This window comes from Ostrinia nubilalis, chromosome 15 (assembly GCF_963855985.1).
Source record: "Ostrinia nubilalis chromosome 15, ilOstNubi1.1, whole genome shotgun sequence".
NCBI classification, from domain to species: Eukaryota; Metazoa; Arthropoda; class Insecta; order Lepidoptera; family Crambidae; genus Ostrinia; species Ostrinia nubilalis.
The window spans coordinates 855,334-883,069 of NC_087102.1; the positions used below are offsets into that span (position 1 = coordinate 855,334).

Below are 27,736 nucleotides of genomic sequence, written 5' to 3' on the forward strand. Positions count from 1 at the left end.
TTAGATACTCAATCGTAATGATAAAATATTCGAAAATTTCCGACTTTTTTGAAACGCTCAATCGATAAACAACAATGTTAAATCAAAATCATTGTTTGTAACAAATTAATTTATTATCAACATTTCTTACAATCTAACTCGACTTCGGTCGCTCCAACTACATTCTCTATAGAAATCTCCAATACTAGTGTGGTAAAGTGGTTTTCCTTGCAACACCGACGCTTTCGCGGAAACTATCTTTACAGCTACGTAATCTCCCGGTTTCGCCTGTCTTCTGCCTCCATCTTCGGACAAGATTTCCTCTTGATCAAAAACTACTTTTAGATAAAACTCGTTTCGGCCTAGAACTTGCCCGGTTTTTTTAACGGTTCCTTCGATTAGAACTAAGTGAGTGTTCCCTATTTCAGCTTCATTTAGGAGTTGACATTTGCGTCTGTATAGCTCTATCATGCGACTGTGTCTTTCTTTCTTCACTTCTTCAGGAACGTCGTCTTTGTACCTGCGATATGCTGTTGTTTTCTGGAAAAAGAAATGTTATTTTTATGAATCATGTAACACAGAAAAATATCTACAAATGTTTGTTTCAGTAAGATCTAGTTAGGTGTTGTTCATACGCAGTAAAATACGAAATAAAGTGAAGCTTTACCTCTCGCATGCTGTACGGGAACAGGAAAGCGATGTTGTAGTCCACGATATCCATTAGCGTTAGCGTCTCTTGAAAGTCCTCTTCTGTCTCCCCACAGAACCCGCAGATCATGTCTGTTGACAGGCCCACTGCAACAAAGAAATAACAACCTGGTTATACATAGGAGCTTAAAATACAATCTATAGCTTAGTTTCTTTGTGAGGCAAAGTATTTATAAAAACGATAGCCATTCTAAGAGAGACAATGTATTTAAATATTATGATTCCACTTTTGTACTACGAAAATAATTCATAACTGTTTAGTATAAGTCGCCAACTACGCCAACAATGAGGGCTACCGTATTTGCGCTCACTAGATGGCGCTACCGGGGAGTGACAGGATCACAGGACTTAACTCTACAGTGGGGCCACCCTAGTGAATGGAAATGCGGTAGCCCTCATTGATACTTTCATTTCATTGTTACTCTTATGCCCGTTTTCACCATCAATCCCTTATTTTTAAGTTACCCCTATGGTAACACAATATGACACTTTGTTTTCATAGGGGTCGCTTAAAAATTAGGGATTGATGGTGAAAACGGGCATCAACCGAATAAAATGTTTCACGCGTTTTGTACACGCGTGTCTAATGCGCGGGTATCTTAGGCTGAGTTGGACCACCTAAACTCTGATTTTTAATTCGACGGAATTTTGACATTTCAGAAGTGTTGTCAACATTGAAACATTCCCATTATGAATGGAGAGCATTTTCACAAATTAAAAAATAATCCTTTCTTGAATTTAAGGTTTCACTTGAAAAACTAAGGCTTAAAAATGTACTGATCATTTCAAAATGGTTATTTGAATTTTTATTATCATATTTTTGAAGTTACAAAAAAAATTGGGAAATTATTTTTCTATCACTGGACTCCCTGGCCAATAATCCATGGGTTACAAACCTTTTTTATGAAAATCCTTTTGTTAATAAAATCTTAGGTTCATAAAATAACCAATTTAACAAGATGCCAATTTTATAATCCAAGTTGATTGTGACGACGATAATGATGATTGATGATCAATACATATTTTCGTTAGTGATAATATGTTGTTTTACTATGTTAAAAACACGTTTTTTTTCTATTTAAACTCTAAAATGTACATAATAATTAGTGTACATTGAATTGACACAACAAACAATAGTTCATTCTTGTAAGTTGTACTTGATGAAATTTCATTTCATATTATTTATTAATAATTCAAAGCAAAAAAGGCTTATTACATCTGAATTGTCAAAAAATGACAGCTGTCAGAATTCCGTCGAATTAAAAATCGGACTATAACTTTAACGATAACTATGACGATAACCGGCGCTTTTTGTATGGAGTTTGACAGATTTTTGACGTTTGTTAAAGTTAAAGTAAGATGGTGCAATCCAGGCTTAGTATAGAGGCTTTTTAACATTGTCACACCTACCTCCCGGAATAGTGTTCCTCACGTGCTCCACCAGCAGCAGGTAGGCCTCCCGTGTGTACCCGCGCCGCATGCGCTCCAGAACCGCGCTGCAGCCGCTCTGGGCGGGCAGGTGTAGCAGCTTGCAGATGTTGGGCCGCTCCGAGATCACTTGGAGCACCTGAGGTGATAATACTTTGAGAATGGAGTTAAAGAAAGAAAATAATTTTATTTTTGCTACAAGAAAAAAAAACAAAAATGAAACAAAGTTGCCAAAAAGGTCACAGTGTAACTGCCAAGACACTAATTTTCACTGGTTTCAGTTAAGGGGTGTTACTTGTCAGATTATATTATTAGCAGTCACAGGAAAATATTCATTTCAACAAAAGGGCCATTAAGACCTCATAAAGCTAGACTTGCAGGGGATATGCATTGAGTTGGGAACTTTGGAATGATCAGAGATTAAGCATCCCTATGCAAAGGTATTCAAAACTGGGACTGCAATTTCTGTGTAAATCTTACACCAGATACATATTGCTGGATATTCTGAAATAAAGAAAATCCATCACTACCTATGATAATTATCCCACAACTCACCTCATCAGGAAAATCTTTAGGATGTGCTGCTGTAAACCGTATTCTCATCTCAGGATCCACTGATGACACTTTGTCCAACAGATCAGCAAATCTAAGACCACCCTTCTTGCTTTTGTATACTGTTTTAAATCCTAAAAAAACATTTATTGCAAAAACATGTAACTAACCACCAACTTTTTTATTGTTGTAATTTCAAAGAAAATGTTACCTTTAGCCATTTGTGTATCAACCTTCTCAGTTTGTTGTGAAATATCTCTATAACTATTAACATTTTGGCCGAGCAATGTGACTTCTTTGACCCCCTGGTCGGCCAGTAACCGAACCTCATCTACAATGGAGTTTACTGGCCTCGAACGCTCTCTGCCTCTGGTGAATGGTACTATGCAATATGTGCACATGTTGTCACAGCCTCGCATTATTGAACTGTTAACAAATAAGATACAGTCAGATTCACATTATAAAACTTTTACAGGTTAATAAGTTTAGATTTTCTTACATAAAAGCGGACACACTGTCCTGGTTGAGACGAACTGGTACAACGTCAGCATACGTCTCATCAAGAGATAGTAGCACATTCACAGCAGTTTGACCACTATTTGTGAGCGCTAGGAGTCTGGGTAAGTCTCTGTAGCTGTCTGGGCCTGCAACTGTAGAGAAAACAAAAAACTGGTATGTAAAAGATCTAGAAAAGATATATATTCTAAATATAAATTACACTATAGTACACCATTTTATAAGACTAGTTCATTACATAAGACAAAGTAACAGTGACTGTGAAGAAAAATCCTACCTACATCAACAGCTTTCTCTTTCTCTATCAGCTTCTCTTTCAATCGCTCCGCCATGCAGCCCAGTAAGCCGATCTTCACGGGCTTGTCCCTGTTCTTAGACATCTCCCGCCGTCGCTTGAAACCTCTCAAGTGATCTAAACGATACCAAATCTTTGACTCGGCTCCTTCACGGATGGCGCACGTCATCACAAGAAATATATCCGCTTCATCTTCCACTTCTGTCCTTTCAAAACCCTCATTCTTCAATATAGACCACACAATTTCAGTATCATTGAGATTCATCTGACATCCATACACATCGAAGAAAACTTTCCTTTTACACGTAACTTGAGCATTTTCTGGCAAATAAGGTATGTGAGGGCGGTCTACAAGAACAGGTTCTGATGACCCAACTATAAATTCTTTCAATCCTGGCCCCTTTTTTAATTGATTTCGAACGGAATCTAATCTTGTTGAGTCCGAATAACATCTACAATTTCTGAGTACCACAGAGTTCAAATGTGGTATCAAGCGTCGGCTTTGGCGTAAATAAAACATTATCTAGAATCATGAATCAATATTTACTTTAAAATTAATTTAAAATGAATTATAATGAGCTAAATAAAATCACAAACATACCTCTTCCCAAACGTCAAGTATTTTTTTTTTCAGTCTTGACGTTTCTGTCAAGTTTTGAAACCGTGATTGTGAAATTATTTCATCTCGCAAAACCATTATTGTCTATGCACTCATTCAACTTGTGGAAAGCAATTTCCGAACGAAACGAATAAGCATAGACTATAGAGTTTCATGAGTCATGGCGGCTGAAAAATATGTCAAATGTTGACAAATCGATCGATTTATTTTACCATTTTTATTATTTGCTTCATTGATTCAATCAATTGTTCATCAATGCTCACAAAAAAACACTAAGCAAAGCACCATGACGGACCGCTACAGTGATTACAAAGGTATTCGAATGACATAAAACTTTAAAGCCAACTTCGTTTTCAGACACCTGGTTTTGCTATCTTTATTTAGTGACTCAAATACGTCTCTTTATTTATCTTTGCCAGTGTTTTCGCATTGGCAGGGTCGTCTCGATCCACGCGTGATGATTCTAGGACGCACCGAGAGAGTGGGCGGGACGGTCGGGACAGGAGGAGGTCGCGATCGAGGTCGCGCTCTCCGCGAAGACGATACTCCCCGGAGCCCCGCGGGAGTCGCTACACCCCTGAAAGGTCTTCAAAGAGCCGTGACAAGGATGAACGCTATGATGGTACTTAATTTTGCTGTATAATTGTCTTTCTAAGTTAGTAAGTAGAGCTTGGCCAAATTTTAATTTTACTATTTATTACAGACAAAAGACATCCCCAACGCTCAAATGATTGGGAAGACTCTGACGAGGAAGTGCCTGCGCCCCCGCCGCCGCCGCGCATCACTAAAATCTCCATTGGTTTCTCAAAACCTAAGGAACCCATCAAAATGACTCTAGGTGGTGCTCCAAAGCCCAACATGGGGGTTAAGAAACCCACAGTTGCTTCTGTGTTCAACACGGATGATGATGATGAACCAGAAGAGATGCCAGCAGAAGCTCGCATGAGAATGAGGAACATTGGCAGGTGAGACTTGTTTTTTTTTGTGTGAAATGTAGCCTAAGATCTGACTTAAAATGAAATTATTATTTTCCGAACACCTTCTTTACTTTCCTTTTTTAGCCTAAGATCTGACTTACATTGAAATTATTATTTTCAGAGAAACACCTACATCAGCAGGCCCTAATTCTTTTGGAAAGACCAAACAAGGTTTCTGTGATGCGAAAAAAGTATTTGAAAAGAACTTGAAGGAAGCCCTAGAGACAAATAATGAAAAAGCTGTGCCGAAGTTCCCACAAACCATCTACAAGATAAAGGGCCCTTGATAGACGTAGCTTAGAGATTAGAGAGCAGGATTCAGATATTGTTGCTGAGTGTGACTAACAGATTTATATTTACTATTCTCTCTAACTTTCAGTGTTTCCAGTTTGCACTTGGCTCTGTCTGAATCCTGTATTAGTGTAACATTATGTGGGGAGTAAATGTAAACTTGGTTGTAAACATGTCTGACTATAATGGATCTTATCAATTTAATTTCAATTATCTGAAAAATAGAACTTAATAATTTCTTTTCAACATGTACTTACATCTTGAACAGTCTGTTTATAACTTTTCATTACAACTAGTTGTTAAGTATGTAGTTTAAACTTTACCACATGGTTTTGTAAGCCCACATTTGTTGTGTAGATTGTATTAGATGTAATTAGATAACCCATGCTTCTTATGTTGAGCATTAATCTTTAAACATGGTTTTTGAAATCAAAAATTCTAAATAAATAAATGTATTGAATGTTATTTACTTCATTTGTTTGTATTGGTATTATTAAAATTGTTCTGCTATGGAGTTAATTAATCGAAATTATAATATTTGAATTCTTGCATTGATAATGAATAACTATAAAGTTAATACAATCATTATGTTTGTACCATAATGTACTATGCTGTATATTGAATGAACCGTTTCTATTTACTGCTATTAAAGACATAGGATACCTATCTATATTGTCTAAGGTTTTATCTTTACCTAAATTTTAAATTACATTGGTTAAAGATCTATAACTGTTTTTTTTGTTAAATAAGCTTAGTTACAAACATTATGTTACTCTCTCTCTCTAACCCATCTGGCCAATGCAGGCAAAACTATATTTACCTCTGGATTAAATTAGACAGTTGAGCTTCTGTAATGGAAACTAATTTCTGAGAAATTGTCTAGAACAGTGGTTCTTAACCGGTGGTTCGCGGACCACTGGTGGTCCCTGGAGGGATTCCAAGTGGTCCACGAAGTGCACTTGCACACCTTGGTCCAAATCACTTTTGACTGGAAAAATCAGTCGTGATATTGACTAAGGGCATCGGTCAAAACCACATTTAACTGATTATTGTAGTCAAAAGTGGTTTTGACCGATTATGAGTTTTGACTGTAACATAATAACTAATTATAACCAATTGTGTGGCCAAAAATATACAAGTATAGACAAAAATTTGGTAAAATGGTCCCTCATGACTTAAAAGTTAAGAACCACTGGTCTAGAAGATAGTTGGCTATCAACCAGAAACTATAGGTACTCAAAAGCAAGAGTTATTAGTCAAATAGTAGGTAATGTGTGTAGTGATTATTGTCCCTTTATTCCATCTAGTCCTACCAGTAGTTTGATAGTCAAACTGTTTGGATATTTTTCCAAATTGTTATTTTATGGTAGCTAATCAAAAAATAAAAATAAGTGATGTTTTGGAATAATTTTAAACTTTTCAACAGGGGTGCCTATCATAGTATAAATAAAAGATATTTGGGTTTTCACTTATTTATTACAAAGCTTTACTTCCTCTGTACATTTTGTGGGCGAGACATGTCCCGGGGGAAGTTGCTCTTGGGTGGTGTCCGGATGCGTCTGTCCTTCTTCGACCTGTTGCGCACCACCTTGCTGTGGATTGCGCACGACACGCAGTAGTGGAGCTTAGCATATAACTTGGGGAGCTGGAATGCTGTAAACAAAATAGAATATTGTTACAATAGTGCTATGGTTATAACTGGTTCATAGGGTATCAGATAGTTTACTCGTCTTTCAGACGGTTCTGCTATCAGGGGAATGAAGTAATTAGAATTACCAGTTTCAATCTTGTAAAAGCAGAGTTAGAGAAAGTTAGTTTTATAGGTTAGGGTTCTGTTTTTTAGTATCTTTGATTTGATAAATAATCACATTTATTTTTTGTTTAGGCAATTTAATGAATAAAGTAATTTAGAAGATCTACTTACAGGCATATACGGAGGCTTCGTTGATATCTCTCACGGCGGCAGCTTCGACAATATTCCTAATGACGAACTTCTTGATAGCCTTGTCCTTCGGCACACATCGGGCGCAGTTGGTGCATCTGACGGCCTTCACGTGGCCACGGCCGTGCTTGGCGCGTCCTCCATTACGGCGTTTGCGAGTCTGAAAACATAAAAGGAGTCTTCAGGCCACATGCTCACACGACTCAACACCAATGACGCGTGTTGATATCGATGATCAGTGAAATAATCCATCCAATTTATTCCGCACAACACATAACATCTTCTTTTGATTGCTAGCTTGAATTTCACGCTAATAAACCAATTTCTATTTGCAAAAATTTACGCACCATGTTTCTAACCTCCGAATCGGTAAACGAAGAAAGACGGAAAAGAGCTCGAGATCATAGACAAGCAAGTGACAGGGAGTATCTGTTTCCGGTATTAATTTTTTTTCTAATTTCACAGCATTGGCATTTTGTGTTTTAAGCCATATTTACAAGCCAAGCCGGAAACAGTGTTGCCATATAACATTGTTAATCTCTCCTTGGCAAATATCTTCTTCGACTAAATTCATAAGAAAACGATTATAAAACAAACGCTACGATGAACAAATACGATTAGCAACAAATTCATAGCCTACCAGCTAGTCAATATTATTTAAAAGTTGAATAGGTATAGGTTTTCTTTTCACTTTCTAGAAAAATATTCTACCATAGAGAACTCCACGAACTAGTTCATTCATTTCAGTCACTCAATTCCCTTTAACCATCAATGCATCAATCAACAAAAAAAAAACTGCTGTTCTGTCACGACGATTTTCTTTCTGTGTTGTAATTATTTTTGTTGCTAAAATAGTAGATAATTAGTGGACTTTTCCATTTAATTTGCTTCATTTGTGTTTCTTACGTAATTATATTGTGCTTTAAATCAGTTTCTAGCCGCCGAGGTACCATTATTTTACTACATCGTGTGATCGTCTCGGTGCTGATAATTATTCTGATATAAACATTTTATGAACTGCGATGTGGTGCAGATAGTTAATTTTGTGTATTGCGTGTGAAATGTCACAACATGGATGCCCAGAGAGACTTTCCAATAGATCGAAAGGATTCCAGGAAGACGGTCCGAGCCAGCCTACGATGGAGGTCCTGGTGGAGACCCTCACGGGGACCGCCTTCGAAATGACGGTGTCCCCGACGGACACTATATTCGCGATCAAATCGAAGATATTCAGGGTTGAAGGTGAGTTTCCATGATATATTACACAACTATTTCGTTTGACAGGATTCGATTTACAGTGCGTCATCTATACCCAACAAAGGATGTCGTGGCTATTCTACGCATATTTCTTGCAACGAATTGATAGACAAAACATAGAAAATTGTAGAAAAGGGCAGAATTTGACTATATTTAGCCAAACTGAGCATTGAAGTTTCAAAACCAGCCTATGTTTTGCAACATTGTTGTACGGTAGCTAAATCCAATTTGGTGCATAGAAACAAACCATAACCTATCCTTGTGTAAACAAACTTTCTGGGTCAACATGCTGTGATCAATGTTAATGAACAATTTCAAAATAAATTTTAGGAATTATAGGTTATTTTGGTAAACATTCCTTGTTGAGTCACATAACAACATTTGCATACAATATATTAGGTAAATTACTCATTTCTTGGTTACTTTATTGTTATGTATTTATTACAGGCTAGGATACATTGAATAGTAATGTGACTTATTATTAATGAATGCAATAGATTTTTGTTTAGTTTTCTGAATACCCACTCTTGCAAGTTTTTATTTGCTTTCTACTCATGATATCAAGCTTCATTCTCTTAAACCTTAAAAAATTTAAATAAATACATTTCATGGAGACAATAGTTGATTAAAACAATGCCAGATTAGGTACTAGATTTTGGTGTGAAACTAAACATTAAAATTAATTACAACTGTGTGCCAATCCTGAGAGTCAAACCGAGGATCTAATGGTCAAGAGCCTAGCTCTCTAATCATAACTGTGATACATTAATTTAGCATTTAAAACAACTTTAATCTTGGCTTTTATCCAGAATGTTCCCCACAATCTTAGTAGGTATTTATTGTTTTCTGATAAGTGCTGTTTTACTTTTTAATGCTACAAAAATTATTACATACTGCCAGCTTGCTACAAATCACTCTGATATTCTTGAATAAATAGAATATTATAGTATTTGTTTTTGTACTGTTAGTACCTATGCCATAGTTTTGAATTGGATTAGGTGTATTACCTAACTTGATCTTTAAAAACTTTATCACAAAGTTTGGCTGCCAATGCCATGACCATGACTCACTACCGAAAATGTTATTTACTAAACTGTATTCAATTATAAATCTTTAGTTGTGTTACATAGTTTTATAGCTTTCTCTTTTTGTGATCCCAATTTTCTTCTAATGTATGTACTTATGATATAGCTAGAGCTATTTTGGTTGTAGTGTTATAGATTTTGTAAATTTTCTTTAATCCATCAGGTCAATGAGACTAACATGTTATGTTGCTTTGAAATGATGCCAAAATAATTTCAATGTTCGAGAGATCAACACGAGATGTGTGAATCAGGAGTGTAATTTATTCATGTCTGTCTGTGTTTGACATTATGTAAACTACTCAATAGTCTTTCTAACCGACTTCAACAAAAGGAAGATGTTCTCATTAATATTTAAATATCTTTTTTGATTTGATTAATACTTGGAATGAATATAGTTATTCATTCCAGTCTATTATTGTAGTTGTAGCCTATGCTACCACCAAATATGCATTGTTATGCCTCCCCAACCCTGTGGCCCTTTGGCCCCTATAGCCAGTGTGGGGAATGTAGTTCAAAACCTTCATTTCTAGTAAATTAGAAAGGGCTTGCTCCTGCATAAATGACCTGATAGATCATAGTCCTTTTTTAATTGAATTGATTTTCCCCTGGAAACACATCCATAAAGACCAGTTGATAGTAATCAAAACATGAAGACAAATTTTAGACTCTTATTATGTGCATTCATTATGTTTCACAAGTCATGTCAGACAACTAGATACATCATGTAAAACTCTAACAATGCACTTTACTACAAATGTAGTGTCTGCAAGTTTCATACATTTATAAATTTTTACATAGCAACAGTATCACTGGGGATAGTACTCTTCTTTCTTGGCCTTGCTCCAACCTTGTGATTCACGCACCAGCTGGTCTCTTAACAATTGTCAATTGCGATATAAAAAGCACTATTACCTACTTACAATGCTGAACTTTGTTTATAATAGGACACTAGAAGACTATGTCCTAGTTTTTTGAATACTAGGTAAGTTACAAGTTTACAACATTATTAGTGCCCCTGTTTGTTATTGACTGGTACAAAGGCTATGTGTATTGTCTCATTTCACCTTCATTGTAGATTCCTATGTATGTCCAATGTGATCCCAAAGTGGCGGTTCGCGCGGCGATAGAGACCGGAGTCAGAGACAAGAGAACTCCAACAACTAGTTTGGCAATACTGGATGAACACACTTCTTGGGTCTTCATACTGTAAACTAGTACCAGTGGAGATCGAGACACTTGTTGAGTTCTATTGTCAGTCTCCTGTCATCTTATCGTGTCGACAACAAAACTACACAGTGTCAGCCTCAAAACTCTGCTACATGAGTGGCGTTGTCAGCAGCATTCATGCCCGTTTTCACCATCAATCCCTAGTTTTTAAGTGACCCCAGTAGTAACAAATAACAGGAATTTTGTTTTCATAGGGGTCACTTAAAAATTAGGGATGGATGGTGAAAACGGGCGTCAGTCTCCCGTGTCGGATGTTGACTCACCATCTTTGCTTGGTGATATACCAACCAACACCATCCCAAGCCCTTGATCAGGCAGGAAAGAACGAGATGTTCTTTCGGCACCCTTTCTTAGGTACAATTTTAGTTGATCATCATCATCATTTCAGCCATAGGACGTCCACTGCTGAACATAGGCCTCCCCTAATGATTTCCACAATGGCCGGTTGGTGGCGGCCTGCGTCCAACGCCTTCCCGCTACCTTTAGTTGATTTTTATTTTAGTTGATACTCTAACTAAATAATGTTTAGCTTGAACGCCCGCGACGCTCTAACGTGGCGACTAGATACGCCGCTCCCCTCACTCTTCTTGAGTGGAGTGGGGGCACCTTCATATGGACCTCGTTACGCCAATATGCCTCCTTTGACTCGCTTAGCAGCGAATGTGCCTCTATTAGAATTGAATTAATCAATGATTCGGTACCAGCCAGTCGAACAAGCTGGCCTTAGGGGGTGGATAATCTATTTCGGCATCATAAAAAAACGAAAAACCTAAGTCACCTAAATGATCTGTCGCCTGATAAGTTCGCCTGGAATAACAACGCTGTTTGTGAGCGAATCCTCTTCTGTGTCATTAGCACGATCTGCGCTTAGTTTGGGGCTAGTTAATTGCTGTGATTCTTGGAACAATTTATTTACTTAATGATGCGTTGGATTAGAAATGTCAAGTTATATTTTTAGTTTAGATGATTAAAATCGACTCGGTGAGAGTGGGTTTGATACCTAGATAGTTGTAATACGAAATTATATCGAATAAGGAATTCCTGCAATTCGTAACAATCGCGTGTGCCGCATGCCGTGATGTCAGCCTCAAATCTAGTAATTGATTTACGACTTTTACGACTCAGCTGCTCAGGTATAATCTGTTATTTTGTTGGCAAGCTGTAGGTAAAAATAACGCGCGTTTTCTTGAGTCATTCGTTATAATGATTACGGTCTATGTGGGCTACATTTTTCTAAATGGGTTAGGAAAATAAACATGGTTTATGTTTACTAATACTATGTTAGCGTTAGTAGCATAGATAGCAGGAAAACTCGCTATACGATAACTATGTCCGAACTTACTTATTCATTTAAAACGTGCGCGCTAAAGCCCATTTCAATAGCAAAATACAAGTGTCTAGATTGTCTAACTCTTAAAATACTGCATGATGATGAGATAAATCTAGTTCAATGAAGTCTGTAAGAGAAATTGAAAGCCTAAAAAGATTATACATTAACCTTCCAGAAGACGTCTGGGTCATTCCATGACAAATGTTACCGAGGGTGAAAAACTAAATATGTTCTTTTCGCATTAAATCTGATGAATTTTGAAAGTAAACATTCCAAATTATAATGTGCAACAAAAACAATCTGCAAGAAACAAGTAATTTTTAAGTTATTAGTCTTCAAAGTCTATACTTAAGTCAACTGTCTGAATGATCATTTTCTCTCTAATTATTGGTAATACGATTTAAAAAAAAACTATCAATCTGTGAAACGTTTTGCCACTATATGATTTGAGGGTATTTATCATAGTATTGGTAGGTAGCGCCATAGTCCCAAAAAAATTGATAATCATCAAGTTCTAAGTGTGTTTTCTTGTTACTTCGGCGATGTAACACCCGAAACAAAAAAACAGGTATTTGTTTTATTATTGTACCTTACACATGGATTAGGATAACAATATTTGGTAAAAGTAAGGTCATGGTAGTAATGATTTCAAATACTAACTAATATCTGAGCATGATACTAATTTAGTATGTTTCTTTCTTGATTAAAAACTGTAACACCCGAAACGTTTCGGGTATTACATTTTTATTTATACGTCGATAATGTGTGTATATTGCTTGGAGAAGTCAAAAAGTATTACTGTGAGGGTCCTTCGACCTCCCACTAGCGCTGGCGTCGGAAAAGGAGTCATATTTATCTATTTAAGACATTTTTGAAATGTCGACTTAACACTAAAATTAAGATATTGCTAAAAAGTCTCGATGTTTGACATTTCCATTAAATATCGTAATTAGAAATTAAAGTAATGCTATCTCAAGCCAAAAACAATAGAAAAAGCTATATTCTGAGGAAAAATTAAACTTGAACTTTGTATATTTTTTAAGAAAAGCTGCTTCGTAATTTCAAACCAGAATTCGCTCTATTTGTGTTTATTTGTTGTACTCCTTATTTTGTAGTACCTAGGGACTAATAAAACACCGATTTTATCGATAAAACGAGTTGCATTTTCGTACTCGTAACACCCGAAACAGAACCATTGTAACACCCGAAACAAAGAAAAAAATTATAAAAAAATAGTAAAACGTTTTATGTAACAGTGATTGTATGTTACATGGTTTGTAAATTTTATACTTTAGAAGTCCTGTAAGTTTTAGGTATAATTCCTTAAGAAAATTCGCTAAATTTCGAGTAAATGCAGCAACAGTCAGAACATAGAGGCAAAATCTCGTAACGCCCGAAACGCACACTTTTTGGCTCATATTTTCGTTATCCTACATTCTAAGCTGTACAAACTTTATTATTTAGATAAAGCAACTAAAAACGGACAGATTAAGGCACTAATATTATTAAAATACTATTTCAAAATACAAGAAATTGTTGAATATGTGTGTACGAACGTAACACCCGAAACGATGGAATGACCCGTCTGTAACATGAACAGGGTTAAAGATTCGTCTAATTGGATAATGTAAAGCTGCAGCTTATTGATATAACCTACGCCATTATGCAGAATTAAAATGCCCTCTGTCTGGTTCCGCATTAACAACTCGTGAAATGATTTCTTTCAATGGTCATGGACATTAATGCCTGATAACCGTATTATTAGAGGTACCTTTCCGTACACAATATTTCATTTATGTTTGTAAAAAGAAAAAGAAAAAAGCGAAGCGAATAAAAAAGAAAGCGGGTAGATGGAAATATTCTTCATCTGAAACCGGTTGTCATAATTTGCATTCTGGGGATCAGACTCGAACAAGTAGTTACTCGCTGTTCGTTCACACGTATAGTTTTTGACCTACAGTGTTTCGCGTGCGCAATTAACTGAATCAAGATAATTTACATTCCACAATACTTTTGGCACAGTTTGACATTGTTACGTGCGCGTGTGTATTAAAAGTTCCATGGAGACCATCTTCATTCATGTCTTCACGCTGAGAGCAGAGCATGAATGTCGCTCGTGACGTCAACAAGGTCAAATCGTTCTTCATAAGGACACACAGGATCCGTCTTCACTACCCCCGACCTCGATTTACACGAGAAAAAATCTAGTAGGGTAGATCAAAAATTATCTTCACTCCCATGAGCTATTATTACCCTACCTCCATTTTTAAACGAATTACCTACGTGAGTGCAAAAAACGTTATATCAAATTGTTTCGAAAACGTTTCTGCAACATTTCTATACTGCGACGCCTTGTTATATCGACATTTTCTTACTGCGTGATGTTTCGTTACATCTAAAAACTTTACTGCGAACGATTTTACTACGTCTGCATTTGAATTTTAATGGTCAACCGAGGCTCCTACCATGAACTTGGTAGGTATCGGTGGTAGGGTAAGCTTATGCGTGCAACTCGCGTCAGCGCGTGCCTAGATTAGATAGTCGCGACTAAATTGATGTGAACTCAACGCTACAAATTCATACACGACATCTGATCGCCATCGTGCACGCAGGCTGCACGCGTTGGTTTGGCCGAACCTTTATATTTAGACCGTGTTTGTGCCCTGAAAAGTTCCTGCCTACTAAACCCTTTGCACCACCCCCAGGTATCCCGGTATCGCAGCAGCACCTGCTGTACAACCTCAAGGAGTTGGACAACGCGTCGATGCTGCGCGAGCACGGCGTGGGCGACGGCGCGCGCCTGCGGCTGGTGCTGGGCATGTGTGGCGGACCCATCACCACGCGCCGCCTGCCGCCGCCCGCCGGCGCCGAGCCCTGGCGGGACATCGAGCGCCTCCTGGACACCACCAGGTATCCTTGTGTCCAGCAGCACCTGCTATACAGCTTGAGGGAGCTGGACAACCCTGCGGCTTGTGCTGGGCATGTGTGGCCCATCACCACGCGCCGCCTGCCGCCGCCCGCCGGCGCCGAGCCCTGGCGGGACATCGAGCGTCTCCTGGACACCACCAGGTATCCTAGTGTACAGCAGCACCTGCTATACAGCTTGAGGGAGCTGAACAACCCTGCGGCTAGTGCTGGGCATGTGCCCGCCGGCGCCGAGCCCTGGCGGGACATCGAGCGCCTCCTGGACACCACCAGGTATCCTAGTGTACAGCAGCACCTGCTATACAGCTTGAGGGAGCTGGACAACCCTGCGGCTGGTGCTGGGCATGTGCCCGCCGGCGCCGAGCCCTGGCGGGACATCGAGCGCCTCCTGGACACCACCAGGTATGCTATTGGCCAGCAGCACCTGCTATACAGCTTGAGGGAGCTGGACAACCCTGCGGCTGGTGCTGGGCATGTGTGGCGCATCACCACGCGCCGCCTGCCGCCGCCCGCCGGCGCCGAGCCCTGGCGGGACATCGAGCGCCTCCTGGACACCACCAGGTATCCTAGTGTACAGCAGCACCTGCTATACAGCTTGAGAGAGCTGGACAACCTGCGGCTGGTGCTGGGCATGTGTGGCCCATCACCACGCGCCGCCTGCCGCCGCCCGCCGGCGCCGAGCCCTGGCGGGACATCGAGCGCCTCCTGGACACCACCAGGTAAAAAACGGGACTATTCCCCTAAGGGGGGCAGGAGAGGGCAGCTGCCTACTAACTGACTGTTGACCTAAAAAAAGTCGACTCACAACAACAAAACTCTGGCTAGACATCGAGCGGTTTCTCGATACTACCAGGTTGCATTCGTTAGCCAGCCAGTAAGGACTCTTTCATATTTTGCAGCGATACAAACGCAATTCATTCAGTCTTGATGCAGCATCGATACAGTGCAAATCGTATACCTTTACTTACACATAATATGCATGACACTTGCAAAAACGAAGTTATAAACTTTGGTAGGTAGGTAATTAGGTAGGTACAGTAAAAGTATTTTTATAATTAAATTGTCTTATCTTCGGTCAGAGGTTTCATACCCCGTGTTTTCGTTAATATTACGTAAAAGAGGGTAAATAGTAAATATTTTTACAGACGAATCAGTCTACCCTCTTTATTTTATTACGTCCGACGCCGCCGCGAGTTACCGACCTATTTTCAACAAAATTACAACGCTTTAGTATTTTGTCGTGCAGTAACAACGTTTGTGTAAATTGTTTGTTATTTGTGTGATTCCGTGTTTGTGTAACCAAAATTGAAGAAAATCGCTATGGGATTTGAATTCACAATCGCTGGCATTACTTCGAAGCTCAAACCACTCAAGTAACCGTCGATAGTTTTTATTTTGACCCGTGTGCAGGTACTAATTTTTTTTTATTCTGTCCTTTCGTTCAAAGCACACATTTGATGCGCGTAGGCGTAACCTTATCAGATAAACCACCGAAAATAAGCTGTAAGTAGATGACTTTCAAAGATATCTTCATTCAGAAACGTTAATGTGTGCCTAATTATTCAAGGCGCACACAGATGCGGGCTGGTAGGCCTTGAGCCATCTTCCTGCTTCCGCTTGGTGCCACTTTTTGCTGCAGCTCTGCATATTCTCTCGAGCCTCGAGTCTCGACCGCAGACTACTTATCTATTTGTGTGGTCTGACGTAGATTTTTCTCTGTAAACGCAGATTAGTTCGGTCGGTCTAGTGACCCGTAATCGGATAATGTGACTTCGAATCTTGCAAGATTATAATTTTAATATTGATGTTATAACTTAATGTACTTATCTTTTTTAATTAGATTTGTATTATTTAATGTAGAGTACTAAGCTATTCTTTTGATTGCTTTTGTTCTTAGCATTATTGATCTGTCGTAGGTTGATTGGAATCAAAATCAAATCAAACTGCTTTATTTCTTTAACGAACCAAACTACAATGAACAAAGGACAATGTTCGTTCTCCATACATTGTTCGCCTAAGAACCAACAATTTTGACATATTACTACCCGAAAGCGAAATAATACGATTCTGTGTGTAAGAACAATGATTCCTGATGGACACTTGCCATAAAATTAATGATTAAGAATATTAAATCACAGCGATTTTATAATATGTCGTTTATGACAACATGGCGTCTAATGTATTGTGTGAATGTATGAACACCGATTCGCGAAAAATGATTTGTATTGTCGTCACGCCGAATCGCAGCCAAATAGTATAAAATAATAGAACAAGTTTTAGAAATACAACTCGGCATTCCACTTTTATAATATGCCCACATATTGCACGTAAATAAACAACATGAATCGTAGGTTGTTTCCACCCTTGTCATCTGACACATGAAATAAACTCCTGTTGTATTATAGATATCGAAGCCGAATCGTATATAATAATAGAATGGGTTTTGGAGATCACTCGGGGTTCCACTTTTATAAAATACCTACATATTGCATAAAAATAACACGAATCATGAGTTTTCTTTTCACCATTTACATCTGACACGAGATAACAAACTCCTATCTCCATGACTACCGTCGTAGTAGAGGTGGGCGCCGATATAAAATTGGCCGGCGGCGGCGCGCCGACTTTTTGACCTCGGCGGCGGCGGCGTCGGCGGCGTGACCTTGTTTGACCTTTGTTCATTAGGTTTTTTTTTTTTAATTTGCATTTTTAGTATCTGTTGTCAAGACAAATCAGGTGATTTGCAGTTGGTTGGGGTTTGAGCCACTAGAGCAGTGGTTTACCTTAGTAAATTAGCTCTCTTGATCATAGATATTTGGATAGCGGGTTTGGCTGAGATCAGGTTCTCGTGTAGTCCTTTATGATAAACCCAGCTGAAGCCGCAGCGAAAGCAGACGTACAGGATTCTTTCTTTTCCAAACATTTTATTGATTATGGTTGGTATGGTTTCTGCCAAAATTTATGTTCGGGTATACTATATTACATGGGTCATACTTAGGCAAGGGAATAAACGAGCAAGAATGATCCTTTTCCATAATTTTAACAATACAAATGTCAGATTAATTGAGCTATAAGAGGATTCGTTAGGCGACTTGCCAGCCTTATGGATCATTTCCAAAGTTAAGAGACTTGCGAGGTTCTCACTCAGTGTGATCATTGTCAAGACCATGGACTTCATGGTGACCAGATCAAATGCAAGTGCTTTACGAGGGTCCATTTTGGCTATTTCTTTAGCTTAGCCATCTCTCTTAGCGTTAGTTCTTTCGTTTCAGCCGAAAGACGTCCTGCACCGCTCGCATCCAGGCACTTCCTGCGACCTTCCCCAAATCGTCGGTCCACCTAGTGGGAGGCCTGCCCACGCTACGTCTTCCAGCTCGTGGTCGCCACTCAAGAACTTTACTGCCCCAGCGGCCATCAGCTCTACGAGATATTATTATGTGCCCCGCCCACTGCCACTTGATTTTAGCGATTCTGTGGGCTATGTCAGTCACTTTGTCCTCCTGCGTCTTTCGTCCTCAATTAGCATAGTATGGATCAATCTTCTACTTTGAACTTGAGGAGGGTAAGCGGAAACATGGCGGTCAACTCCTCAGATAGTCAAGTACAAAGATGTCCAGAAGCAGTATACGAAAAGATACTAAATGAGCCCTCTCAAATCACAATGGGAAGGTTTGGTAGCACAGCACCTAGAATGGCGGGAGATTGTGTTGTGTAGAGGCCAGTCCGCGAATTCAACGAGCAGCGCACAACTGAACTCGAAGCAAAACGCGATGATGTAAATCCCGTCCATCTGCCGCCATTCACTATAATTATGTTGGCGGCGGGTAATTACTCTCAATGTGCGAGGAGTTTGCCGCGAAGATCGGCTATGTAAGCCATCTTCGGGCGCACCAGCGCCGCTAAGACAGCTAAGTCGAAGTGGGCACCATGACCGAAATCGGTCGGATGAATCATCATCATCAGTAGGAATCACAGGCAGGCATAGCTGCAAGTCTCAGATCAAGTCCAATGTTTGATGTTATTTTTTTGATTGAATTGTGGATTTTTTGGATTATCCGTGTCAATGGGTTTAAATAAACCGGCTTGTCATGTAGCAAAGGTCTGAGATTTTTCTTGTCAGTTCGCACTCATGTGTTACCGGACCTAATAAGCGGAGAACATTGAGGGAGGTAATTCGCTTAAAGTATAGTCCAATAGTGTGGGTTGTCTGCCAGACGAAGGCGTGGATTTTTTTCTTGACAGCAAGAGGGACCGGTGCCGCTCGCGACCAATTATTTACTAGACCAAGCAGCAACTTGAATAATTTACTTGATTAACTGTTAATATAGTTAGTATTAAGTTATTCAATCAATTTATTAGTATGTCAACGGCATTAAAGAATAAATAGAATAGTTAGTTCTTCTGTAATATGGTTTACTGATGGGTCAAAAATGGGCCCTAACGTAGGCTTTGGCATGTATGGAGAACAGCCGAAGCTTAGGCTATCTCAAATCCTGGGTAAATGGTAATGCCAGATTTTGTATGGAAGGTGGCGTCTTTTTTTTTTCGCGCGGCCATCGACCAAACTTTGTTTTTTGATTACAAAATAGTGTAATAAACCAAACTTACTATGGCATGCATACCTCTAAACTCAGTCTGAACTGAGTTACGAGCATTAGAAGTTTGATGATTTTCATACTAGATTTGCTTTTTGCGCGCAAGTTTTGTAAGAAATTGCAACAATATATTGCGCTATTTTTTTATTGCGCTGATTCTGCTGCATACTGATGTCTGGAGCCTTTGATGGATGTTATTGTTTGTTTACACATACAATGTCACTATTTTGTTGCAATTTCTTACAAAACTTGCGCGCAAAAAGCAAATCTAGTATGTGTAAAATCATCAAACTTCTAATACTCGTAACTCAGTTCAGACTGAGTTTAGAGGTATACATGTCATAGTAAGTTTGGTTTATTACACTATTTTGTAATCAAAAAAGAAGGTTTGGTCGATGGCCGCGCGAAAAAAAAAGACGCCGATTTCCGGCATTGTCAAAGTCAAAGTCAAAGTCAAAATTTCTTTATTTGTTTAGACTAATAAATAGTTCTTACAAATCGTCATTTTGCTCTTAAGGAGCCTCTACATGTCTCATAATCTTTTTACCCTACCAGCGCTTCGAGACCAACATTTGGCAAGTGCTGAGAAGAAGCGCCGCAACAAACTCAGTCACCACTGTCTGCCGGTTAATATAAATAAATATAAATAGTAGTAGGTAGTAGGTACATTCGATTCAGGAGCAGTTCACTGAATTTACCATGCATTCTTGTATGGTGTATCTTATAAGAATGGGTATACAAGATTGCGTGGTATATTAAACAAGGTAGTGACGTGCTAATATCTAGACTTACATATTAAGATACTAGTAGAAAAGACTCGCATACATAAATTTGAATAACTTGGATTGACCAGTCCCCGAAAGCAGCGCCTGTTCACAGACATGACGAGTGAACCAGCCATCGCTTCACTCGACCATATTGGAGGGAATGTAACGACCCGCCTCACTACGCCACCACCCCAGAGACATTTTAGTGAGAATGACAATTCCAAGTTATCTCTTTAAAAAAAACTAATATTAAAGCTAAGTAACAGTCCAGATTGAGAAGCATGACACTATAACATTTGAGAAATTATTATTAGTTTATACATTACTTTCCATTTTAATTATTTTTAGTGCGAGCATGAGAGGACCATAATCCTACTCCCAGGATGACTTATCATTAAGAAAATCTCGAGTTGTATAATAGGCTTTTTTAAGCATGTGATCTTTAACTATACCTTTAAATTTATTATACGGTGTCTTTTGCCTCCATCTTTCAGGCAGCAGTCTACGCCATTATTAAATGTGCGGAAGCTAACCTGCGAAAAAATTATGCCAACCACATAATTTACATTAACTCAGTCAGGCCGCGCTGATGGCCTTAAACTCCAACTTAATCACCTCAAAGTTGGTAGAAAACTGCATGAGTCGACTGAATACCCTAGGAAAACGTAACAGAGTAACGCTGAGATGGGTTCCAGGTCACGCGGGAATCGTGGACAATGAAAATGCCGACAAACTGGCCAGAGCGGGAGCGGAATGAACACAATATGGTCCAGAACCCTTTTGTGGCATTCCCAAAAGTCTCGCTCGAATGACCTTGGAGAACATCTATTTAAACAAATCCTTTAAGGCATGGTCAGACACGCCAGGATTAAAGCTCAGATCATTCCAAAGCTCTCATAAAAGCCTATGACCGAAAATGCTCTTAGCAGATCATAGGACTGAGTAGGATCAAAATGCGCATCTTAGTTCGAGCCTTCACTGGACACTGCAGCTTAAACAAGCACTTGTCCACTATGGGACTGTCCGAATCAAGAACGTGCAGGATGTGCCAAGAGGCAGATTAAACGCCACTACACATTCTCACGGACTGCGGACCTTTGATGCGCAAGCGGAGCTTACACCTGGGCAAACACATCCTAAGCCCACAAGATGTAAAACATGTCACCCCCCAAAAGATACTGCAATTCCTAATGGATGCAGGACTCGGAGGCGAACTGTAAGGAAAATAGCGGCGATCACAAACAATAGATCGGTCCAGTCGCAGTGATACTAGGACTTTATTGAACTAGAATAGCCTCTCAACTCAATAAAAAAGCGTTCGAAACACAAATTAGTACAGTATAGGAGAGGAATAAATTGCAAATAGTTTGTACAGTATCAGTATCGGCGCGCCGACAGCTGGTCGTCGGCGGCAGCGGCGTGAAAAAATTCGCGGCGGCGGCGGCGCGCCGGCGTGGCGCCCACCTCTACGTCGTAGTCTATGCCAAAGACTACAATATTTTAAGCAAGAAGTTTCAAACCTTAGCGGCTACGGTAACCCCTGGGCCACATACATCATGATAACATTCGGTCGACACCGGAACGAAGTCTTGCGATTATGCAAAAAAGCATCGTATTCTAGTGCGGCTATATCACGTTCAACCGGGATTTTAATTATATTATATTATACTAAAACGTTTGTTTTTATTTGTATGGAGAACAATAGTGTCTAGACAAACCTAAAGAGGATTTAGGACGCTATTTGGATCAAATATGTAATTGCTCAATAATGAATAATAAATAAATAAATAAATAAATAAATAAATAAATTCGACTAAAGTCCTGACTAAAGACTGGAAGAAAATACGCCGCATTGTATGAGCACTTCGTGTTCGTTAAAGCGGCTTCAGATCTAGAGCCTACATAGTTTTCTTTCCAATAATATCCGCAAGTAGCGCTGCATGATCTTTACAACAAAAACGGCAATAGTTATTAAGGTGCCAAAATTATATGATTACTTTGGCACGGTATTATACACGTTCGAAGATTTGTCATTTTCATTCATTTCATCATCATCATCATCATTTCAGCCACAGGACGTCCACTACTGAACATAGGCCTCCCCCAATGACTTCCACATCGCACGGTTGGTAGCGGCCTGCATCCAGCGCCTTCCCGCTACCTTTATCAGGTCGTCGGTCCACCTTGTGGTGGGTTGACATTGCAGAATATGACTTTTGATAGGTTCATCATAGAATTCGGCGGGGATATCCTCACGGAGGAAGTTCGTAAAAGGGCGGAACAAGATCTTATAATAATGCAAGGCCGAAGCTGTAACGCGCGTGCTCCTACGTGTAATCCGGCGAGTATGCAATAAATAGTAATGTCTGGTAAATAGTGGTAATACGTATCGTTCGTTCGTTCGTTTCAGCCGAAAAGACGTCCACTGCTGGACAAAGGCCTCCCCCAAGGATTTCCACGAAGACCGATCCTGCACCGCTCGCATACAGGCACCTCCCGCGACCTTCACCAGATCGTCGGTCCACCTAGTGGGAGGCCTGCCCACGCTACGTCTTTCGGCTCGTGGTCGCCACTCAAGAACTTTCCTGCCCCAGCGGCCATCAGCTCTACGAGCTATGTGCCCCGCCCCGTCTATGTCTATATGCGCTACGATTACAGGGTATCATTTTGCATAGTCGCAAGACTTCACTCCGCTGCTGTCAAATCAATGTCGCGTAATGTTATCGCAATGTGTGTGGCCCTTGGCCAAATCACAGAAGCCTATGCGAAGAAAGAGCACTTGAATGACAATGAAAATCAGGGTTACCATTTTATAAGATCTCCTCACTATTGAGGGTAACAAAGTAACATTAATAATCTAGCCATTAATTACATTTATTACCTATACGAGAAAGTAAAGCAACATGCGGTTTTATTTTAATTTGTAAAATATTTGTAACAGTTTGTTCCAAGTTTAGTTTTACAACAGTATTGCTGTTTCAGCTGTCACTGTGAAGCTTTGGGAAAATATATAAATAGAAAAAATATTAACATAAATATTTATTTAAGTTTTTATGTTCATTATCATAATAATTATGCCAATTTAAGTTACACTGTGTGACAGTCTTTGACACTAAACAAACTCTTCAGCTTAATAATACCTACCTACAGGGCGTTTTTATAGTTACTCTTGCTGATGAAACAAGAAGGGTTGATTCTACTACTGAAATACAACTACTTTTCTTACAGGACCAATATCAAATTCTCAAAAAAATTCACATCCTCGTGATGGTGATAATTTCTATGGAGAGGTTTTTTTTATATTCGGTCTCTTGGGATAAGTTATTCCATTTGAGCAGTAGAATTAATCCTTTTTATTTGATCACGTCATGTAAAAATAACACAAGTGTTTAGGAAAACTTCTTCTTTGGTATGGTATCACCACGGAGTTATAATGGCGGCAACTCTGTATCACTGACTTGTAACTTTCAAACAGTATGAATAATAAGGGCACCACATTGGTTTTCTTTCTGAATAATTAACTTTTAAAAAAAATAAAACCGACTTCAAATGCGTGAACACAAAAAAAAAACTAAAAATTAAAAATATTGCGTATAAAAAAGTTCATCCCCAATTTTCCACCCTTGGGGGTGAAATATTTTCTTCAAATTCGCATGAAACCACCCTTTTGATAATACCTATTCAACAAAAAAATAATCGTTCAAATTGATTTATAATCGGCGGAGATATTGCGTATAAAAAAGTTCATCCCCAATTTTCCACCCTTGGGGGTTGTTTTTTCTATTATTAAATTTAAATGGGACCACCCTTGAGGTATTACCTATACGCCGAAAAAAGATTTGTTCAAATCGGTTCATAATTGGCGGAGTTATCGCGTAACAAACATAGAAAAAAAAAAAAAACATACGGGTCGAATTGAGAACCTCCTCCTTTTTTGAAGTCGGTTGAAAAAGGCTTTCACTTTTAGTACTAACCCTTTAGCACTATTTCATTGAAATAAAAATACAATAAACGCACAGAAGACTGAAATTGAGTCAACTGACGTGACATTTATAATTTGTTGACATTATGACAGTTTGACAAGACTAGGGATTGAAAAAGTTATAATTGAAAAAGTAAAATGACAATTTATTAAAACGATTCACAAGGATATAATCGATTAAAATTATTTATAAAATGTTCTGATACTTGCCTGTAGCGATTATCCAATCCTGGTTTCTACTGAAAAACTACCTCGTGGCAAGATTTTAATAAAATAATAAAATCTTTATCTTCTCTTTCACAATCTATAAAAGTTCATTGGGTCTATTATTATACATGTGCTATGAATGAGGGTTTTCGCGATTGAAAAATCCGCGAGATGGCAATACGTAGACGCGAGGTCCAAATGCTGCATGATTGGTGGATATCTGTCAATGTCATGTCAAAAATAACCAATCATGCAGCATTTGGACCTCACGTCTACGTATTGCCATCTGGCGGATTTTTCAATCGCGAAAACCCTCATTGGCATAGATTATGAGAGACTGGCAACTATACTAGGTTTATATATGTTTCTCACACTTCAACTGGCATTGGATTCAACATCGGATTCTGACACTTTTACAGTTATGATACCATGAATATCAGTTTATGGTCCTAATTATTTTTATTTTATTTACGACCTTCGACCAGTTGGACACTTTAGATAGCTTCTTGTAATAGTGTCAATATCTTTTTAGCTTTTAACGCAAATCTAGTCTTCAAAGCAGTTTAATCGATTTATTTTATTTTCAAAATCGATATTTTATTGTCTATGATGGCCGCAGGAACATCACTATACATGGACTCCCAGCAATAAAGTACGGTAATGCCTCGTACAGATTTTATCGGCAAAAATTATGGAACTTGATAGGTTTTAGACCATGCCACGAACCAAAACGTCCGGAAGTTGTAATAGTATTATAGAATAAACGTTGAAAGACTTATTTATTTAATTTTTCAATGCTTAAGTGTCCATTAGAATGAAAGGGTGCTTAATGTATTAAAAAAAATAGAAAATAATTATGATGGGTTAATGTTTTTGGGCGGTTTTTTAGGCGGTTTCTGACAATGTCCTTTGCTAACAAACTTATAAAAAATAATTGTTGAAAGGAACCACTCTTCCTTTTCGCGTTTACTTCAAGGTTCGAAGAGTATTTATTATAAGCACAAAGAGAAAGTTTTATAATTACAAAGGAAATTAGCTTAGATTATATCTATTTCGCACAATATTACAATGTTTATGTATGCTTGTATGCGCACGAGATTGCATACAACAAATTAGTTAACATTAGCAGAAGATAGGTTATTTATTATCGAAAGTCGTTCTAATATAACATCTGAGCGTCCAATACTGCGTTTTAAGTCGTGGGCGTCCACTCAGGAAATTGTTTACCCTAGCAGTTATTTTGCACTGGAAGGAAGTCTCACTCACTATAGGCCTTATACAGAAGCTCAAAGTTGCACAGCGTGCTATGGAGAGGGCTATGCTTGGTGTTTCTTTGCGAGATCGAATCAGAAATGAGGAGATCCGTAAACGAACCAAAGTCGCTGACATAGCCCGACGGATTAGCAAGCTGAAGTGGCAATGGGCAGGGCACATAGTACGCAGAACTGACGGCCGATGGGGCAGAAAGGTTCTGGAATGGAGGCCGCGTACCGGAAAACGCAGCGTGGGACGTCCACCTACAAGGTGGACCGACGACATCGTAAAGGTAGCAGGGAAGCGCTGGACGCAGACCGCTGCCAATCGATCAACATGGAAAGCATTGGGGGAGGCCTATGTTCAGCAGTGGACGTCCTATGGCTGAAATGATGATGATGATGAAGGAAGTCGGTCCTTAACTTCGAACTCCTATGTTTTTGTTATTAATTTTATTGTGGATCCAATGTTAGTCCATTCTGCCCCGGGACAAGATATTTTATTTGCGGTCAATCTGCATTTAACTTGACTACACCATATGACCAGCACACTGCCATTTTAGCTTGCTAAAGGTACAAGTCCACGATGAACTGCAGACCGCAAATTGCAAGACACCACGGTTTCTTTGTACCTCTATGAAATTGATTCATAAACCGTGGTGGCTTGAAGTTTGCGGTCTGCAGTCTATCTCGGATTTGTACCTTAGACGATTATCACACTGCACCGCGCTCCGCCGCGGTCCGCGTGATTACATATAAAAAATCCCGCGTGCAGACGCATTGTCAGTGTGTTGTGCCGCGCGTGTTTTCTATACAAACTGAGGTACTTGCATACAATGATTAAATCTGTTGTCCCGCGTACCGCGGCGGAGCGCGGTGCAGTGTGATAATCGCTTAATCCGATGATGAATTCGTCTCTCTCTCGGTGTGTAGGTATAGATCGTTTCATCCACGAAGACGCGCCCCATCAATTTTTGGTCGAGGGAAGCGCGGGGTGCGGGGTGTTTGATCCGAGCAATCCGAGGGTCATTATTGTAGTGTGCGTGTGCACTCATAGATAAATTAACGTGTACCGATAACACTCAAACATTAGCGGAAGAATGGTGGGGCGCGTCTTCGTGGATGAAACGATTTATAATAGCACCTCAGACTATACATTCTTGTTGAAAATTCGCTCCTATCCCAAGTACATAACGAAATTTTCCAGGGAGGAGACGGAATGGGGCAGCAACGGCTGCAAGGTGACGGTGCTGGTGTTCCGCGAGGGCGAACGCGTCAACATGCTGCGCGTGCGCGAGAACCGCGACGGCTCCTACTCGCCGCTCGACCACAACAAGTGTGAGTGCACTAATATAGCGCCTGTCACCACTGCACAGGGTCCACAGTGGCTCGCGACGGCTCCTACTCGCCGCTCGACCACAACAAGTGTGAGTGCACTAATATAGCGCCTGTCACCACTGCACAGGGTCCACAGTGGCTCGCGACGGCTCCTACTCGCCGCTCGACCACAACAAGTGTGAGTGCACTAATATAGCGCCTGTTACCACTGCACAGGGTCCACAGTGGCCCGCGACGGCTCCTACTCGCCGCTCGACCACAACAAGTGTGAGTGCACTAATATAGCGCCTGTTACCACTGCACAGGGTCCACAGTGGCCCGCGACGGCTCCTACTCGCCGCTCGACCACAACAAGTGTGAGTGCACTAATATAGCGCCTGTTACCACTGCACAGGGTCCACAGTGGCCCGCGACGGCTCCTACTCGCCGCTCGACCACAACAAGTGTGAGTGCACTAATATAG

General features: G+C 39.6%; 4 protein-coding genes across 4 annotated transcripts in view; 2 read left to right on the top strand and 2 right to left on the bottom strand.

The window, feature by feature from the left end:
* Positions 1-27,736, top strand: part of LOC135078672 (probable 3-hydroxyacyl-CoA dehydrogenase B0272.3) — a 152,514-nt gene that overhangs the window by 79,284 nt on the left and 45,494 nt on the right. The window lies entirely within an intron of this gene.
* LOC135078645 (mitochondrial tRNA methylthiotransferase CDK5RAP1) lies at positions 98-4,119 on the bottom strand. Its single transcript, XM_063973173.1, has 7 exons — positions 3,461-4,119; positions 3,167-3,317; positions 2,879-3,093; positions 2,671-2,801; positions 2,098-2,254; positions 647-774; positions 98-519 (listed from the first exon to the last, which is right to left on the bottom strand). The coding sequence occupies exons 1-7, from the start codon at positions 3,996-3,998 to the stop codon at positions 127-129; spliced, it is 1,713 nt and encodes a 570-aa protein (XP_063829243.1). The 5' UTR covers positions 3,999-4,119; the 3' UTR covers positions 98-126.
* LOC135078646 (PEST proteolytic signal-containing nuclear protein-like) lies at positions 4,238-5,834 on the top strand. The gene is made up of 4 exons (XM_063973174.1): positions 4,238-4,411; positions 4,534-4,719; positions 4,801-5,062; positions 5,196-5,834. Exons 1-4 carry the CDS (start codon positions 4,384-4,386, stop codon positions 5,359-5,361), a joined length of 642 nt encoding a protein of 213 aa, XP_063829244.1. The 5' UTR covers positions 4,238-4,383; the 3' UTR covers positions 5,362-5,834.
* LOC135078413 (small ribosomal subunit protein eS26) lies at positions 6,822-7,745 on the bottom strand. Its single transcript, XM_063972980.1, has 3 exons — positions 7,655-7,745; positions 7,290-7,467; positions 6,822-7,018 (listed from the first exon to the last, which is right to left on the bottom strand). The coding sequence occupies exons 1-3, from the start codon at positions 7,655-7,657 to the stop codon at positions 6,852-6,854; spliced, it is 348 nt and encodes a 115-aa protein (XP_063829050.1). The 5' UTR covers positions 7,658-7,745; the 3' UTR covers positions 6,822-6,851.

Coding starts and splice junctions, on each gene's coding strand:
- LOC135078645 (XM_063973173.1), bottom strand. CDS start 3,998: ATGTTTTATTTACGCCAAAGCCGACGCTTGATACCACATTTGAACTCT. Junction 2,255..2,670: donor CTAAAGATTTTCCTGATGAG/GTGAGTTGTGGG, acceptor TTATCACCTCAG/GTGCTCCAAGTGATCTCGGA. Junction 775..2,097: donor GAGGAACACTATTCCGGGAG/GTAGGTGTGACA, acceptor TCTTTGTTGCAG/TGGGCCTGTCAACAGACATG.
- LOC135078646 (XM_063973174.1), top strand. CDS start 4,384: ATGACGGACCGCTACAGTGATTACAAAG. Junction 4,720..4,800: donor CAAGGATGAACGCTATGATG/GTACTTAATTTT, acceptor TATTTATTACAG/ACAAAAGACATCCCCAACGC. Junction 5,063..5,195: donor AGAATGAGGAACATTGGCAG/GTGAGACTTGTT, acceptor TATTATTTTCAG/AGAAACACCTACATCAGCAG.
- LOC135078413 (XM_063972980.1), bottom strand. Junction 7,019..7,289: donor CGAAGCCTCCGTATATGCCT/GTAAGTAGATCT, acceptor TTTTGTTTACAG/CATTCCAGCTCCCCAAGTTA.